The sequence below is a fragment of the Oncorhynchus kisutch genome, linkage group LG12 (genome assembly GCF_002021735.2).
Source record: "Oncorhynchus kisutch isolate 150728-3 linkage group LG12, Okis_V2, whole genome shotgun sequence".
Lineage (NCBI taxonomy): Eukaryota > Metazoa > Chordata > Actinopteri > Salmoniformes > Salmonidae > Oncorhynchus > Oncorhynchus kisutch.
This window is the reverse complement of record NC_034185.2, coordinates 50,445,916-50,466,034: the sequence shown is the minus strand read 5'-3', so window position 1 is coordinate 50,466,034 and position 20,119 is coordinate 50,445,916. Positions and strand designations below refer to the sequence as shown.

The following is a 20,119-nucleotide window of genomic DNA, read 5'->3' as shown; positions in this document are numbered from 1 at the left end:
ACAGGCTTTAAAAACACATTCCACATTCACAGATGTGACAGGCTTTAAAAAAATAAAAAGTAAAAAAATTATAATACATTTGAAAAAATAAAAATACAATTCAAATGAATGATAAAGTCAAATAAAAGCATTTATTTTCCTTGGTGCATATATATATATATATATATATATATATATATATATATATATATATATATATATATATATACACATACATACACACACACATATACATACATATATATACACACACACACACATACGCACACGTACTCAAAAACAAAATTAAAATTAAAACACAAAAAAACATAACACTTGCAGCAGCACTATCAAGGTTCTTATCAGCTATTTCAAGCATTCGCTGAGACGACGGGCCAATAATTCGTTTTTAGGTTTTACAGTACCTTACACAACATGTATCTGCGCATTTCCCTAGTCACCCCGTTCACTCTGTCCAGTTTGAAATATAGTTGAATAGTGGAGACCAGAGTCTATCAAATTTGGGCTGTCTCTTGTGGAGGTCATAAGTGAGCTTTTCAAGAGGAAGAAGGTCAACAATCTGGTCAATCCACATTTTAAATGTAGGAGGGGTATTTGAGGCCCACAGTAGAAGAATACATTTCTTAGCAAAGTATGTAATAGTCATAAGCAAATTTTCTCTGTCAGGATCAAGAACAAAGTCCTGCTGGGCATTAAGAAGATAGATACACGGGGTCATATCAAACTGTACCTCTAGTATTTTCTGTGCAGCAGTATGTACAGATTGCCAGAATCTGGCAATCTCTCTACAGCTCCAAAATACATGCATATAGGTTCCACTTTCAGAGGTACATCTTTTACAGTTAGGAGACATATCTGTTTTCATTCTATGGAGTCTCAAAGGAGTATAATAAAATTTGTAAAAAAATGTGATCTGTTTTCATTCTATGGAGTCTCAAAGGAGTATAATAAAATTTGTAAAAAAATGTGTAATTAGATTCTTTCATTTTTACACTGGTAGAGGAGCAGTATACCCTGTCGCAAACCTCCGCCCATAACTCATCACTGATAGTCAGACCAAGGTCCTTTTCCCAGATTATTTTCAAAGGAGTAAAGGAGGAGCTTCCTTTCTTAGAAAGGAGTCTATAGATGTAAGATATTTTGCCTTTAATGGATTGTGCTGTGACAAGAAGGGTTTCAACTTCATTCAACTGAGTTCTAAACCTCCTCTTGGAGGTAAATGAGGAAATTACATGTCTAATTTGAAGATATTTGAAAAAATGGGATCTTGGCACATCGAATTCACTGCAGAGCTCTTGAAAGGATTTCAGTGTAGTGGTTTTCTGATGAAATAGGTCTGAAAAGGTCCTGATTCCTAGAGTATGCCAAAGATTAAAGTTGGCATCCCTCAGAGCTTTTGGCAAGTCTGGCTTGCCTACTATAGGCGAGTGAGAACATATTTGGGAGGAAATGCCCAGGTATTTCTTACAGTCCCTCCATGCTAGTAGGGTGCTGTAAATCACAAAGGTTTTGCCTATGTTGCCCACTGCACTAAAGTTATTAATGAATATAATTGAGCTTAAGGGCAATGAACCACAGGATTGGGCTTCTATCTGAATCCACGTTGACTCTTGTCTGTTTGTGATCCATGTTATAGCATGTTGCGGATTTGGGCAGACCAGTAGTACAATTGAAGGGAGGGAAGGGCAAGACCACCCTTAGATTCAGGTTTCAATAGAGTGGAAAACTTGATCCTAGGTTTTTTATTGCCCCATATAAATTTGGTGATGCTTTGGTTAGTTGTTTTGAAGAAGGAAACTGGGAGATAGCATGGGAGCATCTGAAATAAGTAGTTCAGTCTAGGGAGGACGTTCATACGGATTACATTAATTCTTCCTACTAAGCTAATTGGGAGGGAGATCCAGGTTTGGAGATCGTTCTTGATTCGGTCCAGGAGTGGAAGATAATTTTCCTTAAAAAGGCTATTCAGATCTGGTGTTATGAAGATCCCGAGGTATTGAAACCCCTGTGTTTTCCATTGGAAAGGACAAAGTGTCTTCATAGAGCTGGTGAGTGTAATATTGAGAGGGCAGACAGTGGATTTGTTAAAATTGATCTTATAACCTGAAAACTTGCCATACTGAGCAATTGTGTCTAAAATGAGAGGGAGGGATTTCTCAGGGTTGGATATGTAGAGCAAAACATCATCCGCGTAAAGCGAAATCTTGTGCTGCAGGCCACCTGCAGAAACACCCATAATACTTGGATTGCTCCTTATCAGCTCTGCCAGAGGCTCCGCCCCCAACAAGTAGAGCAGCGGGGACAGCGAGCACCCTTGTCTTGTGCCCCGTTCCAGAGGGAATCTGTCAGAGTTCAGTCCATTAGTAGTCACCATGGCATTTGGATGAGAGTATAGTGATTTGATCCATTTAATAAAATTTGGGCCCATATTGAACTTTTCTAAGACTGAAAACAGAAAGCTCCACTCCATCCTGTCAAACGCCTTCTCAGCATCCAGTGAAGCCAGCAGGACAGGGGTCTTCTGTGCGTTTACTTGATCAATAATATCAAAAAGACGGCGAATGTTATCAGAAGAGTATCTGTCTCTACTAAATCCAGTTTGGTCCACTTTTATTATTTTGTGAAGAAGAGTGTTTAGTCTTTTGGCGAGCAATTTGGTAATTATTTTATAGTCGAAATCCAACAAGCTTATGGGCCGGAAGGACGAGCAGGATAGGGGGTCCTTGTCCTTTTTTAGCAACACTGTAATGCGAGCTGTGTGCATTGAGTCTGGGAGAACTCCGTTTTTGCAAAAATCCTCCAGCATTGGCATGAAGATGGGGCTGAGCTGGGGCCAAAAAGCTTTGTAGAATTCTCTGGGGAATCCATCTGGGCCTGGGGACTTATTAGGTGGCATGGAGGTAATTGCCTCCAGGATCTCCTCAGGAGTGAAGGGGGAGTTGAGATCTTGGTCGGTCTCTGATAGTTTAGGTAGCGAGATTCCCTCTAGGAAAGAGTGGAGTTCTGCCTCCGTGTGTTTTCTCTCAGAGGTATATAGTTTGCAGTAAAAATCATGAAAAGTTAAATTGATCTTTTTTGGGTCATATGTGACCTCGTCCTCTGCTGTTCGGATAGCCATGATTGTACGCTCTGACTGCTCCTTTTTTAAATTGGTAAGCAAGCAATCTACTGGGCCTATTGCTATACTCATGGTATTTCCGTTTAGTAAAGAAAACTTTTTTTTTTTATCTCCCGAGGGTAGTCCAAATTCAGTTTGGCTTTGGCTGCTTTAAGATGACTCCAGGAGGTGCTGTCTAGGGATTGTTTATGTATTTTTTCACAGCATTCCAGCTCCCTCTCGAGATCTAGCCTGTGTGCTTCCATTGCTTTTTTCTTAGAGGAAGCATATGCAATTAGATTACCTCTTAGTGTGGCTTTAGCAGCGTCCCACATTGTGGCCGGAGAAACAGGAGAATCTTTGTTGTCTTGTGTGTAGTTGTCTATCCATGTAGTTACCAATGTATGGAACGCTTCGTTTGATAGCATGGAGGTGTTGAATTTCCAGCACTTTGACCTCGGGATGTTTTTGCAGAGGTCAAAGCGGAGGTGGACAAAGGCGTGATCTGAAAGTGCTATGGGTCCGATTGTACAAGTGGCTGAATTTATGAAACTCTTTGGGATAAAAATGTAATCTATACGGGAGTAGGTGTTATGGACATTAGAGTAGTATGTATAGTCCATAGATGAGCTATTAGTCTCTCTCCAGATATCTTTCAGTCCTATCTCTTTAGTAAGAGAGTTCAACATCTTTGCAGATCTAGGATTTGTGGTGGGGACTTGAGATGATTTGTCTAGGGTTGGTTTAAGGGTACAATTAAAATCTCCGGCCACCACGCCAAAGGAGACACAATGCTCATTGAACAGGGTTATAATTTTTGACATGAAGGCAGGAGTATCTGTGTTAGGGGCGTATATGTTTAATATAGTAATTGGTTGACCATATAGTGACCCAGTTATCAAAATAAATCTCCCCTCCGGATCAGATATGTTTTCGTCAATTATGAATGGAACATTTTTATGGATAAGTATGGCTGTGCCTCTACTGTTGCATTTGAAAGATACACCTGTCCCACCCAAGCTCTGCGGAGTTTAGCATGTTCAGCATCACAGAGGTGTGTCTCTTGTAATAGCGCGATGTCTGCTTTTTCCTTTTTTTAGAGCACATAGTATCTTTTTTTGTTTTATTGCATGCCCTAGACCATGGCAGTTCCATGTCAATAGATTTAAGGTACTAGTCATCGTCATCGAGCAGTAATCGAACTTTAGTGCAAGTCATCGCTGGGTAAAAGTGGATAGTAATTACAGCTGCGTTCACATAAAAGGAAAATAAATGGTGTACATAAAATAATAATCTCTGAACACCCCAGCCGAGTTCCCAAACAACTCGACACATCCCGTTGGATCTATTACCCCCCCGCTCAGTCTCAATTCTGTGTTCCGAATAAAACAAAAACCGGGAACAGTTAGCAACGCACAACGTCTCCCTCTCCCCACCAAAGAAATGCCTCATCCTCTCCACCCCGCATTGAGTAAATAACACAGTTGCCCTCGTCCAGACCACAGTAAAAGAGGGGAGAAAAATAAAATCAATAGCCAAGCCTACATATACCTTCCCCAAGGGACATTGGGAACCCCAAGTAATAATTGCAACAACAACAAAAAAACAGGGAAATAAAAGTAGGCTGAAACATTAGTAGGCCTGGGTTAGGCTATACAGCCCATCCCTCTCAGTTAAAGGAAAATAAATATAAATTGGACGGCTATAATGACCTTTAGGGGGTGGGTCTCTGGATATCGGCTATATGTCGTCTTACCTCCTTTAGTAATGGCATTAATCGCATTTAGTCATTGGTCTGTTTCTCATTGGCCAGGATTGTCTTTCAAAAAACGTTTTGCCTCTTCGGGAGTTTTGAAGTGTCGCAAGGCTCCTTGGTGAAGAATCCTGAGCTCATTTGGGTATTTGAATCCCTTGAAGATGCCTCGGTCAATGGAGTATTTCTTCACTTCGTCAAATTCTCGGCGCTTTCGGCGTATTCCAGCTGACAGGTCCTGGTGTAAAGCGAGTTTGGCGTTTCCCACTGTGATGGTGTTGTTTTTCGCCGCCTGTAGGACTCGTTCCTTGTCGGTGAATCTCAGGAAACGTATGGTGATTGGGCGCGGTGGTTGTCTGGCTGCTGGTGGGGGCCTCAGTGCTCGGTGAACTCTCTCGAGTTCTATGGGCCTGTCGGTGGACATGTGGAGCCACTCGGGAAGTTTGTCTTGCAGGTAGCGGATGAGTGGCATGTTTCCCTCTTCTTTTTCGCCCAGATTGAATAGAACACAATTATTCCTTCGCCCCCTGTTTTCCAGGTCCTCTGTTTTCTCTTCCAGATGCTCGATTTTCTTTTTAGCATATGCTATTGTTTCCATGGCATCTGTCAATAAGTTTTCCATGGATAGGATTCGCCCCTCTGCCTCGTCCAGGCGCCCCACGTTTATGGTTATCTTGTTGTTGATGTCAGGCAAAGCGTTTCCCAGGATTGTCACCTTGCACTGAGCTGAGAGTTAATCTCACATCTAATTTAGTGTTTAGTTCTGTACGTTGGGATCTCAACTCAGAAAGGATGTCTTCGACAGAGTGCGAGGTTGGCATTCGTTGTGCCTCGTGGGGGAGCGCGTTCTCTTGCTCCTGGCTAATGGCGCTAGTTTTTTCTGAAGCTAGCTTCTTCTTGGAGGCCTTTTCCGTCGCTGATACTCGAGTCCGGGTAAAAATGTCACCTGTAGTGTCGCCTTTTGTAGCCGCCATGACTTTTTCTTACTAAAGCTAAATGAGTTTGAACTTGGAGTGGAGGTAAGATTAGGAATTGGAAACTACTTGTGCGGAGCTCTTAGTTCATGCGGCCATCTCGTCCAAGGGTCACGTGATCCCCCCCATTGTAGGATTTTTTATGAATTTATTTGCAAATTATGGTGGATAATAAGTATTTGGTCAATAACAAAAGTTTATCTCAATACTTTGTTATATACTCTTTGTTGGCAATGACAGAGGTAAAAATGTTTTCTGTAAGTCTTCACAAGGTTTTCACAAACTGTTGCTGGTATTTTGGTCCATTCCTCCATGCAGATATCCTCTAAAGCAGTGATGTTTTGGGGCTGTTGCTGGGCAACACGGACTTTCAACTCCCTCCAAAGATTTTCTATGGGGTTGAGATCTGGAGACTGGCTAGGCCACTCCAGGACCTTGAAATGCTTCTTACGAAGCCACTCCTTCATTGCCCGGGCAGTGTGTTTGGGATCATTGTTATGCTGAAAGAACCAGCCACATTTCATCTTCAATGCCCTTGCTGATGGAAGGAGGTTTTCACTCAAAATCTCATGATACATGGCCCCATTCATTCTTTCCTTTACCCGGATCAGTCGTCCTGGTCCCTTTGCAGAAAAACAGCCCCAAAGCATGATGTTTCCTCCCCCATGCTTCATAGTAGGTATGGTGTTCTTTGGATGCAACTCAGCATTCTTTGTCCTCCAAACATGACGAGTTGAGTTTTTATCAAAAAGTTCTATTTTGGTTTCATCTGACCATATGACATTCTCCCAATCTTCTTCTGGATCATCCAAATGCTCTCTAGCAAACTTCAGACAGGCCTGGACATGTATTGGCTTAAGCAGGAGTGTCACGAACCCCGCTTCCTGAGTCTGTGTTTGCCTGTGTTTCTGTCCTGGAGTGTGTTTCCGGTGTCCTGGAACGCACCCTGTCTGGTTGCCGGGCAGATTAGCTTGTTGGGAGATCGATGTTCACCCGCACCTGTATCCCATCAGTAATCTGCACACCTGTCCTGATCATCACCTCTCCCCTTCAAAAGCTCTGACCTGACATCCATTCCCTGCCGGATCGTTAGCCATGAACAGTATGTTGTGCCATAGTATCAGCCTCAAGTTGGATAGAATTTGTTTTGTTGTTTTGTACGTCTTGCTTGCCTTCAACTTACCTCCGTTTGTTCTGTCTTCAGTTACTCACCCGGATCATTTACCCCATTCCCGCCTGGTCATCGGAGGATTCCGCTTCCCCATTGGATCCACCTATTTACTCCCATCAACTCACCACCGCTGCCCGCTACGCCACCTGGATGTACCTACCCACTCACATTCACTTGTAAATAAATACTCACCTTCTTCCTACTCTCCTTGTCCTGGTCTGCTTCTGGGTTCGATTTTGAAGTAACGTGACAGAACGATCCGGCCAAGGATGAACCCAGCGGACCTGGATTCCGTTTGCCATGCCATTACCCAGCAGGGGAAGACACTGGGACAACACAAGACGACGCTACAGGAGATAGCGGGTGCAATCCAGAATTTATCTGCTAGCTTGACACAAATCCAGGATCAGCTCAGTTTGCCGGCGATTCATTCACCACCTGTTTCACCCATCTCACCTGCCGTGTCTGATGCGGTTTCCTTCCGTGAACCCAAGGTACCGACGCCTGATAAATATGAAGGGGATTTGGGAAGATGCCGTTCGTTTCTTATGCAGTGTGGGTTAGTGTTTGATCTGCAGCCCCATTCTTACGCCACTGACATTGAACTGCTGCGTGGAAGAGCTCTGGAATGGGCTTCAGCCGTTTGGGAACGACAGGAGACCTGCATGGCTTCATACCAGGAATTCACGGGAGAGATGAGAAGGCTTTTTGACCATCCAGTCCGAGGTAAGGACGCAGCTAAACGTTTGTTCACTCTTCGCCAAGGAGCTTGCAGTGTGGCAGACTTTGTGATAGAATTCAGGACATTGGCTGTGGAGAGTGGTTGGAATGAGGAATCACTACAAGCGGTTTTTTACCAGGGGTTGTCGGAGCAACTCAAGGACGAGCTGATCTCCTATCCAGAGCCTAGTGACCTAGATAGTTTGGTTACCTTAGCTATTCGGGTAGATAATAGAGTCCGAGAGAGAAGGAGGGAGAAGCAGTGGTGTCCATATAATCAATCTGAGACTCGGTTACCATTCAGGGTCAGGAAGTGGTAGCTCGGGACATTACATCTCCGTTTGTCCTCAGCGCCCGTTAAACTGCTCGGCTCGTTAAGTTTGGGAGGTTTGTTAGCGAGCCAGTTTCAACCTCTCAAGAGCCCTGTCAGACCTCGTTTTCCTGCTACCCTCATAAATAAGAATCAGAGTTTAGCGATTAACGCTTTCATCGATTCAGGTGCCGATGACAGCTTCATTGATGCCGACTTAGTGGAACAGCTGGGGCTTTCCAAGGAGCAACTACCGGAAGCCATTGAAGCAACCACTCTGAACGGCAGTAGTCTGGCACGAATCACTATGAGGACCGAACCGGTTAAGATGTTGTTGTCGGGGAATCATTCAGAGGTTATTTCTTTTTTCATTTTGCCTTCCCCCCATGTTCCTCTGGTTCTTGGATACTCCTGGCTAAGAGAACACAATCCTTCGTTCGATTGGGTGACTGGTAAGGTGACTAGTTAGAGCATTGAGTGCCATGCTAACTGCCTCAGGACTGCCTGTTCTCATGCTGTCCCCAGTCGGGTCAGTGAGTCTGCTCCTCCTGATTTGTCCCTGGTTCCTGAAACATATCATGAGTTGGGTGAGGTGTTCAGTAAGCAGAAAGCTCAGTCACTTCCTCCCCACCGACCTTATGATTGTACAATTAAGCTGTTCCCTGGAGCTGCCTTTCCCAAGGGACGGTTATACAGTATTTCTCGACCTGAGCGGGAAGCCCTGGAGACCTACATAAAGGAGTCTCTTGCTGCAGGTCTCATTCGTCCCTCATCATCACCCCTGGGAGCTGGATTTTTTTTTGTGAGTAAGAAGGATGGCTCTCTTCGACCGTGTATTGATTATCGGGGGTTGAATGATATTACGGTCAAAAACAAGTACCCCTTGCCCTTGATGAGCTCCGCTTTCGATTCTTTACAGGGTGCTACTGTGTCTACGAAGCTTGATCTACGCAATGCGTATCATCTGGTTCGGATCAAAGAGGGGGACGAGTGGTTGACTGGATTCAATACACCTATGGGACATTTCGAGTACCAGGTGATGCCGTTTGGACTTTCCAACGCTCCAGCAGTGTTCCAAGGTTTGGTGAATGACGTACTGAGGGATATGATCGGTCTGTTTGTGTTCGATTACCTGGATGACATCCTGATTTTCTCCAAGGAGCTTTCCAGCCACATCCAGCATGTTAAACAGGTTCTGCAGCGGTTATTGGAGAACCGTCTGTTTGTGAAGGCAGAGAAGTGTGATTTTCACGCCCACACTACATCCTTCCTCGGGTACATCATCTCCAGGGGTGAGATCAAGATGGACCAAGAGAAGGTTCGGGCGGTTCGGGATTGGGCCCGGCCCGGTACGAGATTGCAGCTCCAGAGATTCCTGGGATTTGCGAACTTCTATCGGAGGTTTATCCGTGATTACAGCCGGGTGGCCGACCCTTTAACTGCTCTGACATCTTGCACCAGAATATTCTGTTGGACTCCTGAGGCAGACCGAGCATTTCTGAACTTGAAGAGCCGATTCACCAACGCGCCGATTCTTTCTCAACCTGACACTTCCCGTCAGTTTGTTGTTGAGGTGGACGCGTCTGATGTGGGGGTGGGCGCCATCCTGTCCCAGCGTAGCTCCACTGATGGTAAACTCCATCCCTGCGCCTTCTACTCTTGTCGTCTTTCACCAGCTGAGAGAAACTACGATGTGGGTAACCGGGAGCTTCTCGCTGTGAAGCTTGCCTTGGAGGAGTGGCGTCACTGGTTGGCAACCGTTTGTGGTCTGGACTGACCACAAGAATCTGGCTTACGTGCAATCGGCTAAACGTCTCAACTCCCGTCAGGCCAGGTGGGCTTTGTTTTTTGGACGCTTCAATTTTTCCCTGACGTTCCGACCTGGGTCGAAGAACGGCAAAGCGGACGCCTTGTCCCGGATGTTCTCCAAGACGGATGAGAGTGGGGCCAAGACTGAGACGATTCTTCCCCAGAACCTTGTCGTGGGAGCCGTTACATGGAAGATTGAGGAGGATGTGATGGCGGCCCTTCGGACGCAGCCCGGCCCCGGTAACGGTCCACCCGGTCGGTTGTTCGTGCCTGAGTCGGTCCGTTCTGCTGTTCTTCAGTGGTCCCACGCCAGCAAGATAGCTTGTCACCCTGGTTGCTCGGACTATGGCGCTACTGCGCAGACGATTTTGGTGGCCTGCCATGGGAGAAGATACCCGGAGGTTTGTTGCCGCATGTCCTGTTTGTGCTCAGAACAAAAGTACCAATCGGCCCAGCTCTGGGCTTCTTCACCTCCTACCTATTCCTCGGCGACCTTGGTCGCATCTGGCCCTGGATTTTGTCACGGGATTGCCCCCTTCTGTTGGGAACACGGTCATTCTGACCATTGTGGACAGATTCAGCAAGTTTGCTCATTTTGTCCCTCTCTCCAAGCTTCCATCTGCCACGGAGACGTCCGAGATCCTTGTTAGGGAGGTTTTCAGGGTCCACGGATTGCCCAGTGACATTGTTTCTGACCGTGGTCCTCAATTTACCTCTGCTGTCTGGAAATCCTTCTGTTTGGCCATTGGAGCCACAGTCAGTCTCACTTCTGGATTTCACCCACAATCTAATGGTCAGGCGGAGAGAGCCAACCAGAAGATGGAGTCCACGCTGCGTTGTCTTGTCTCCTCTGATCCCACCTCTTGGTCATCTCAATTACCCTGGGTCGAGTATGCCCATAATACCCTTCCTTCATCTGCCACTGGGATGTCCCCCTTCCAATGCCTGTACGGATACCAACCTCCCTTGTTTCCTTCTCAGGAGAGGGATCTTTCGGTTCCTTCTGTCCAGGCCCACATTCGTCGTTGCCACCGGACCTGGCATCGGGCCAGGAAGGTTCTCCTTAGAGTTTCTGACCGGTATCAGATCCAGGCGAATCGTCGCCGTATTCCTGCTCCCGCTTACACCATCGGAGATAAGGTTTGGTTGGCTACACGGGATCTTCCTCTACGGACTGAGTCGAGGAAACTGTCACCGAAGTTCATTGGTCCGTTTGTGGTGGAGAGAATCATTAACCCTGTTGTGGTCCGACTCAAATTGCCGGCAACGCTTCGAGTACACCCCACTTTTCATGTCTCCTGCCTCAAGCCGGTTCTCATCAGTCCTCTGTTGCCCCCTCCTCCTCGTCCTCCTCCTCCTCCTCGGATGATCGGAGGTGGTCCTGCCTACACGGTGCGCCGCATAATGGATTCCAGACGGCGGGGTCGAGGTTTCCAATATCTCGTGGATTGGGAAGGATATGGTCCAGAGGAGAGGAGTTGGATCCCTCGGCGTCAGATCCTTGATGACGACCTGCTTCGTGACTTCTACCGCCTCCACCCTGGTGCTCTAGGTAGTCCGCCCGGTGGCGTTCGTCGGAGGGGGGGTACTGTCACGAACCCCGCTTCCTGAGTCTGTGTTTGCCTGTGTTTCTGTCCTGGAGTGTGTTTCCGGTGTCCTGGAACGCACCCTGTCTGGTTGCCGGGCAGATTAGCTTGTTGGGAGATCGATGTTCACCCGCACCTGTATCCCATCAGTAATCTGCACACCTGTCCTGATCATCACCTCTCCCCTTCAAAAGCTCTGACCTGACATCCATTCCCTGCCGGATCGTTAGCCATGAACAGTATGTTGTGCCATAGTATCAGCCTCAAGTTGGATAGAATTTGTTTTGTTGTTTTGTACGTCTTGCTTGCCTTCAACTTACCTCCGTTTGTTCTGTCTTCAGTTACTCACCCGGATCATTTACCCCATTCCCGCCTGGTCATCGGAGGATTCCGCTTCCCCATTGGATCCACCTATTTACTCCCATCAACTCACCACCGCTGCCCGCTACGCCACCTGGATGTATCTACCCACTCACATTCACTTGTAAATAAATACTCACCTTCTTCCTACTCTCCTTGTCCTGGTCTGCTTCTGGGTTCGATTTTGAAGAAACGTGACAAGGAGGACACGTCTGGCACTGCAGGATTTGAGTCCCTGGTGGCGTAGTGTGTTACTGATGGTAGGCTTTGTTACTTTTGTCCCAGCTCTCTGCAGCTCATTCACTAGGTCCCCCCGTGTGGTTCTGGGATTTTTGCTCACCGTTCTTGTGATCATTTTGACCCCACGGGGTGAGATCTTGCGTGGATCCCCAGATCGAGGGAGATTATCAGTAGTCTTGTATGTCTTCCATTTCCTAATAATTGCTCCCACAGTTGATTTCTTCAAACCAAGCTGCTTACCTATTGCAGATTCAGTCTTTCCAGCCTGGTGCAGGTCTACAATTTTGTTTCTGGTGTCCTTTGACATCTCTTTGGTCCTGGCTATAGTGGAGTTTGGAGTGTGACTGTTTGAGGTTGTGGACAGGTGTCTTTTATACTGATAACAAGTTCAAACAGGTGCCATTAATACAGGTAACGAGTGGAGGACAGAGGAGCCTCAACTTCTTGGATATAGGGGGCGCTCTTTTAATTTATGGATAAAAAAACGTGCCCGTTTTAAGCGCAATATTTTGTCACGAAAAGATGCTCGACTATGCATATAATTGGCAGCTTTGGAAAGAAAACACTCTAAGGTTTCCAAAACTGCAAAGATATTATCTGTGAGTGCCACAGAACTCATGCTACAGGCGAAACCAAGATGATACTTCAACCAGGAAATGGGCAGAATTTTCGAAGCTGTGTTCTATTGTCTCCTTATATGGCTGTGAATGCGCCGGGAATGAGCCTGCCCTTCCTATCGTTTCTCCAAGGTGTCTGCAGCATTGTGACGTATTTGTAGGCATATCATTGGAAGATTGGCCATAAGAGACTACATTTTCCAGGGGTCCGCCCGGTGTCCTTTGTCTAAATTGGTGCGTAATCTACAAGCTGCACGCAGTCATCCAGTGATTTGAGAGGAGAGAGAAGGCTTTCAACGAACGATATATCATGAAGAGATATGTTAGAAACACCTTGAGGATTGATTCTAAACAACGTTTACCATGTTTCAGTCGATATTATGGAGTTAATTTGGAAAAAAGTTCGGCGTTTTGAAGACTGAATTTTCGTTTTTTTTTGTATAGCCAAACGTGACGCACCAAACGGAGCAATTTCTCCTAAACAAATCATCTTTCAGGAAAACCGGAGCATTTGCTATCTAACTGAGAGTCTCCTCATTGAAAACATATGAAGTTCTTCAAAGGTAATGATTTTAATTGAATGATTTTCTGGTTTTTGTGAAAATGTTGTCTGCTGATGCTAACGCTAAATGCTACGCTAGCCGCGCTAGCTGTTACACAAATGCTTATTTTGCAATGGTTGAGAAGCATATTTTGAAAATCTGAGATGACAGTGTTGTTAACAAAAGGCTAAGCTTGAGAGCTAGCATATTAATTTCATTTCATTTGCGATTTTCATGAATAGTTAACGTTGCGTTATGGTAATGGGCTTGAGGCTGTATTCACGACGCAAGAAGTTAAAGAAGAAGTTACAGGTCTGTGAGAGTCAGAAATCTTGCTTGTTTGTAGGTGACCAAATAATTATTTTCCACCATAATTTGCTAATAAATTCATAAAAAATCCTACAATGTGATTTTCTGGAGAAAAAAAAACTAATTTTGTCTGTCATAGTTGAAGTGTAACTATGATGAAAATTACAGGCCTCTCTCATCTTTTTAAGTGGGAGAACTTGCACAATTGGTGGCTGACTAAATACTTTTTTGCCCCACTGTATATAAACAAGACCGCAAGATAAGAGAAGGATTTCCCCACTGGGCACAGACGTCAGTTCTACGTCTAGTTTTGATTTACATTTGGTTGAGTTGTCAACTAACGTGAATTTAACAAAACACCTCAACATGTCATTGGATTTAGGTTCAAATTTGGGTGGGAAAAAAAATCCGAAATGCTTCTACGTTGATGACTTTTCAAATCCAGTCAGTTATCCACGTTGACTCAACCTCGGCACATTTATTTTTTGGGGTGTTCAAATGACGTGGAAACAACGTTGATTCAACATTTTTGCCCAGTGGGGGATGGTTATTCAATGTTGTGTTCCTCTAGTAAGAATAGATACAGAACATCATTTCTTACCTCTATGTAGCATTTTCTGTGGCCTCTGTGGTCCTCCACGGCACATACATTACAGACGAGTATCTGGTCGGTCTTACAGAAGACTTCCAGAGCTTTGTGGTGCAGCTGGCAGAGTTCCTGCTCCAGGTTTCCTGTCACCTCCACCAGGGTGTGTTTTCGCAGTGCTGCTACTATGTAATGCTGCCTTACGTGGCTCTCACAATAGGAGGCAGTGCAGTTCAGACAGGACCTCACAGCTTTGAGCTTTTTCTCAGTGTAGAGATCACAGGCCACGTCTCCAGGTCCAGCGTAGTGGTGACTTGACTCGGAGTGTTGATGTTGGAGAGGTTTAGGTGAGACCAAGACACTTATGCACTGCTTGCAGTAACTGTGTCCACCGGGGATGGATACTTGATCCTTTGGCCCTCTTCCACACAGGGCACACAGGTCTATTGTTAGCCCACTAAAGAGATGAGGAAGGGAGAACAGTTTATATGTCTTTCTCAACCTGCTTGTTCAATGCAAATGAACCACAAGGCATAAATGAGCCATAAGTTGAGTGTTATTGCAATGCATTGTCATATTCACTTTATTTATGTCCTGACAAGTCATGAGATGCATGTTGCTGTTTACCTCTCAAAAATAGTGTTTTTATTAGGCATTTCTTACGACCATACAGTGAGTTGCAATAAACCGTTTTATTCAAGAACTATAGCAATAGTAAGTGTTCTGGACATTGTTCTATTATGCCTATAGTTATTTGATTTGTGAGCTTATGTCTTTCCATCCTTTTGTCATTTAGGGGGTGCTGGTTGAAAGTAGGTGGAAGAAACATTGAGTTGTCACTCTTCATTGATAACAGGCTGGGTGTAGGTGACTTTGCTCTCTTTCTGACTCTGGAGAAAGCCATGGAAACATTAACATGTGACTTCCAGTTTCATCACCCATCCGCTATCCAAGCTTCATCAATTACCCATCCTCTACCCAAGCTTCATCAATTACCCATCCTCTACCCAAGCTTTATCAATTACACAGCCTCTACCCAAGCTTCATCAATTACCCATCCTCTACCCAAGCTTAATCAATTACCCATCGTCTACCCATGCTTCATCAATTACCCATCCTCTACCCAAGCTTCATCAATTACCCATCCTCTACCCAAGCATCATCAATTACCCATCCTCTACCCAAGCTTCATCAATTACCCATCCTCTACCCAAGCATCATCAATTACCCATCGTCTACCCAAGCTTCATCAATTACCCATCGTCTACCCAAGCTTCATCAATTACCCATCGTCTACCCAAGCTTCATCAATTACCCATCGTCTACCCAAGCTTCATCAATTACCCATCGTCTACCCAAGTGTAGCTTATATCTTATCATACCCTTTGTCAGCGGTTTGTGTTTCCTGGTTGAAAGTAGGTGGAAGAAACATTGAGTTGTCACTCTTCATTGATAACAGGCTGGGTGTAGGTGACTCTGCTCGGTGATGCTGGACACTAAACAAAACAGGGAAACAGATCACCTCAACAACTATGTTTCAACAGTTGCATAACTGTAACTCAGAATGTATACATCTTTTGGACATTGGAGCAATCTTATTTAAGCCAGAAAAGGATGTTCATATGATAGGTAAAGCTATACAAAACCTTGCAGAGAGCATATCCAACTGACAACCTCTTAGTAAAATAATATAAACTATTGGAACAAGACATAAAAATAACTGATATTGGCACAAGATGGAGGGAATGTTGGAACACAACTTACGAAATGAGTTAATGAAAATGTACACTTAATCCCGTATAAATTAACGTGTGGAATATATTAGACACATTTCACAAATTCTATAGCACAACGGCAACGTCATGTCTTAAGTGTAAAACTAACAATGACTCAATAATTCTTGCTTTCTGGGAATGCTATAAAGTTCAAAGGTTATCGGCAGAGTTAGAAAGTTGGCTGTCAGAAGTATTACAATGTACAATATTAAATGTACTTTTAATCCATCTGTCTGCATATTTTAAGCCATGTTATTTATATTTTTTGTATCTTTATTTAACAAATTCTTATTTTCAATGACGGCCTAGGAACAGTGGGTTAACTGCCTTGTTCAAGGGCAGAACGACAGCTTTTTACCATGTCAGCTCAGCGATTCGATCTTGCAACCTTTCGGTTACTAAAGCAACGCTCTAACCACTAGGCTACTTGCCGCCCCAAAATATGAGGGTGCAGTGAGCTACCCGATGGGTTGGAGGATACTCTTCTCGTCAAATCATTTTGAAAAAACGTATACTTAAATACCATCGTTAAGACAATGGAAAAATCACATGCTTCATTATCTAAATATTGAAAGAGTGTGGGTGACGGAGAGAAACAAAATGGTGCAATTTGAGGACTTGTGGCGGAGAGTAATGCAGGTATTGAAGATAGGGGTGAGAACAGGTGGGTCAGGGCAGGTGTGACGTCGTTGATGTTCGTGTGCGTCTGTATGTTGTCTTTGTACGTGTAAGTATGTACGGTTAAAAAAAATATTACATCAAAGAAAATGTATATTTCAGAATGAACGTTTTACCTCTCAGAGCTGATGTCTTGAGGGAGGCTCATTTTAGAGGCAGCGCTCCCCTCCCCTCTCTCCCCAGAGAGACTCATTTTAGAGGCAGCGGTCCCCTCCTCTCTCTCCCCAGAGAGACTCATTTTAGAGGCAGTGGGTCACACCTACAGACTGAACAGATCAACGGGAAATACACTTATCAACCAACAATGAACAACAGTGCTTTCCATAAGCGCCGGCTGTTGGCCATACAGCCGATTAAGTTCTTTGCGATGGAAGTTTGATGGTGGTGGTGTATATCAATGCTAAAACAGCATCAAAAAGGTGCTCAAACTCAAGCAGGTATGTAAACGTGTGGTTGACAGTAGCATGCTGGATAAAACCGGACGGCAGTGAGCCAATGGAGTTCCAGAAATAGTTAATATTAAATAAATAAAGGACCACTTGAAGGGAATGCTCTCTTAATGAAGCAAAAGCACCTCCAGATGACACAAGATGGGAAGAAGGTGGATAGCCTGTCAGTGCGACTAAACATTGAGGGTCTGGTACTGCCAGGAAAAGTTAGGAATGGGTATATGAGTTACTATGTGCGAGCTTATGTTCAGAAACCACTGCGTTGCTATAATTGTGAAATGTTTGGGCACGGTGTGCACAGGCAAAAGGAGATGTGTGGGGGAGAACATGCATATGAGGAATGTGGAGATGGGGTCCAGTGAAAGTGCTGTAACTTTGGGGGAGCCCATAGTGTGGCATATCAGAGTTGTGCAGTGATGAAAAGACAGGTGGAAGTGCAGCAGGTGAGAAGTGAGTGTAACATCTCGTATGCAGAAGCAGTGAAGGTAGTTCAGACAGAGACAAGCTGGGCACCTAGAACAGGTATTCCGGTCAACTGTCAGTGCTGTTATTGTGAAGTGGAAACACCTAGGGGCAACAAGCTCAGCCGCGAAGTAGTAGGCCCCACAATATAATCAAAAGATGGGCTACTATAAGTTCTCATAACAAAATACCTTTTCTTTATAGAGAATAGTGAGACAGACGGTGGTGAATCAGGCTGCAATGGAGGAGGCAAATAGATACACAGAGAGAGGAAGCATTGAAGCAAGCAGGGAGAGAGGTTAGTAGTATAGTGGGTACAGTGGTTCCCAAACCTAGGGTCCAGGACCCACATGGGTTCCCCTAAAATGAAAATAGGGTCCCCTGAGAGAGTCTTTAATCTTATCAAGCACAGTAATAACTTGTTTCTCTTCAAATCAGTACAGAATACAACATTTTAGATTCAACTAGGGGCCTTTTACACTGTCAGAATTCACTTGCATGTCATTATGTGTTGGGACAGCCTGTGGGACCTAAAATTGAGTGAAATACAGTATAAAGACAATTTAATATTATGTACACTGAACAAAAATATAAATGCAACATGCAAAAATTTCAGAGATTTTACTGAGTTACAATTCATATAAAGAAATCAGTCAACATCAGTCCTGACTTACCACTCACGTACATAGTAAATAAGTAGTGAAACATGTATTATTAAGTACAACTTGTAAGGTAGTGATCTATAAGTACCAATTCACAAATGTAAATCACCAATCCACAAATGTAAATCCCCTTTCACAAATGTAAATCACTATCCACAAATGCAATTCACTATCCACAAATGTAAATCACCAATCCACAAATGTAAATCACCAATCCACAAATGTAAATCCCCTTTCACAAATGTAAATCACTATCCACAAATGCAATTCACTATCCACAAACAAACACCGTTTGATTTGTATTTGTAAATCGATATATTGCATTAGAATTGTTTTATAACTGCAGATATGCAGGTCATTTCCAAGGGCCGTAAGTAAATTGGCTTCCATAAAGATTTGCACATAGCAGAGATATGCGGATTGGTGATTTACATTTGTGGATTGGTACTTATTCGTACAGATCACGATACACGAATACAAACAGCATGCTGTCAGTTCACAATTCATTTGGCATGATACTGGACAATGTGTACGGCGCGCATGTGAATATACTTCACGTGTTTTGCGATTGTGTAGGCTACTTTGTGCATGATTTCACTATTGTACTACATAATTGATCATTCATATACCTCCACTAAACGACTTTGATATACATCAGTGGGGATTAAGAGGTGAGTATACGCAATGCCCACTGAAAAAAGTGGGTATAAGGCGTATACCTGCGCATAGCATCCACTACACCACTGTCCCATCGTGTTTTACAAAAAGTGCACTCTCCTACATCACTGGCTGAGACCGAGTACGACTGTGTCCGACACCGAGACAAGACCGAGACACTCAAAATGTCGTCTCGAGACCGAGTACTACAACATTGTCTGCAACATACATATAGCTGAAAAGCAAAACTATTTTAATGAATGCAAACCTATAGGCCACAACAAGGCCAGACACTCTTAAAATCCGCTAAAAGTACAATATATTGGTCTACCACCACAGTAGGCTTTTATATGGGAATTAATTAACAACTATACACACCATTAAATCAAATACAAAAAATAACAACACTAACCTTAGAGGCCAACACCCAGCAACATGTCCTCAGCCTGGTAGCTTAGCAGTCAGATCCGCTGTGTCATTCAAAAGATTTACTTTCGATTTCAACAAAAAAGTATTTGTTGCAGAAACCCGAACCCGATTACACTACAATCAACCGATTAAAAGGTGGAAATCATCATACAAATCACATCATTCAAGTGGTGAATTTGCTACGCGTTACCTTTGAATTATGATTCAGAACCATACATTGTACTTACTGTAGTTATTCTATGTTATATTAGCGATCGCACAATTCAATTTGCATTCTGCCACCTACTGTGCGGGATGCAAACAAGATTCCCAAAAAAGGAACAAAACACCAAAACAACTACCAAACTATCAAAAAACAATAATAATAATAATAAACTAAATCAAACAACTTTTATGTAAAAAAATAAAACAATCCCTAAACATGCTCAATGGGAACGTGGGAGGACGGGTCTTGGAGCACCAGTACCCCTTGCAAGTAGGGTTGTAAAAACGGTGTTGCCAACTATGGAAAGTAGCTTTTTATTTATTTATATATATTTTTATATATTTATATTTTTTATTCTTACATCAACTTACATTGCTACATCAAACATGTCTAGCAAACCAAACACAGGTATTAACAATGCTCAAACATACAAAAAATATAAATAGAATACAAAAAAGAAACAATTTAAGTGCAATTATACTCACTCTGAAAATATCTTATTATAATGATTCATGAAGATGTTATTATTTTTGTTATTCACTAGGGTTAGTGTTTTAATAAGATAATTCAATTCAATCAGAAAATTGATAATTTTGGTATAGATTTGGGGAATTTTTGTTTGTGTATAAATGATTTGGCAACAAGAATTTAAAAAATTAACAATCATTTCAGTGGTTTTCTTATCATTGCAATAGTAACATATTATATATTTTATGTTAAAATTATAG

The 20,119-nt window shown here is 43.6% G+C and overlaps 1 protein-coding gene across 1 annotated transcript in view; it reads right to left on the bottom strand.

Annotated features, from left to right (window-relative positions):
• The window catches only part of LOC109901130 (NACHT, LRR and PYD domains-containing protein 3), a 31,883-nt gene extending 12,346 nt beyond the window's left edge, over positions 1-19,537 (bottom strand). Inside the window, exons 1-5 of the mRNA XM_020497171.2 lie at positions 19,414-19,537; positions 19,170-19,227; positions 16,644-16,793; positions 15,457-15,570; positions 14,090-14,531 (exon numbers count right to left, since the gene is read on the bottom strand). Coding sequence (XP_020352760.1) covers positions 14,090-14,531; positions 15,457-15,570; positions 16,644-16,765 — 678 coding nt within the window. The 5' untranslated portion in view covers positions 16,766-16,793; positions 19,170-19,227; positions 19,414-19,537. The remainder of the gene's footprint in view (positions 1-14,089; positions 14,532-15,456; positions 15,571-16,643; positions 16,794-19,169; positions 19,228-19,413) is intronic.
• Positions 19,538-20,119: the final 582 nt, after the last annotated feature.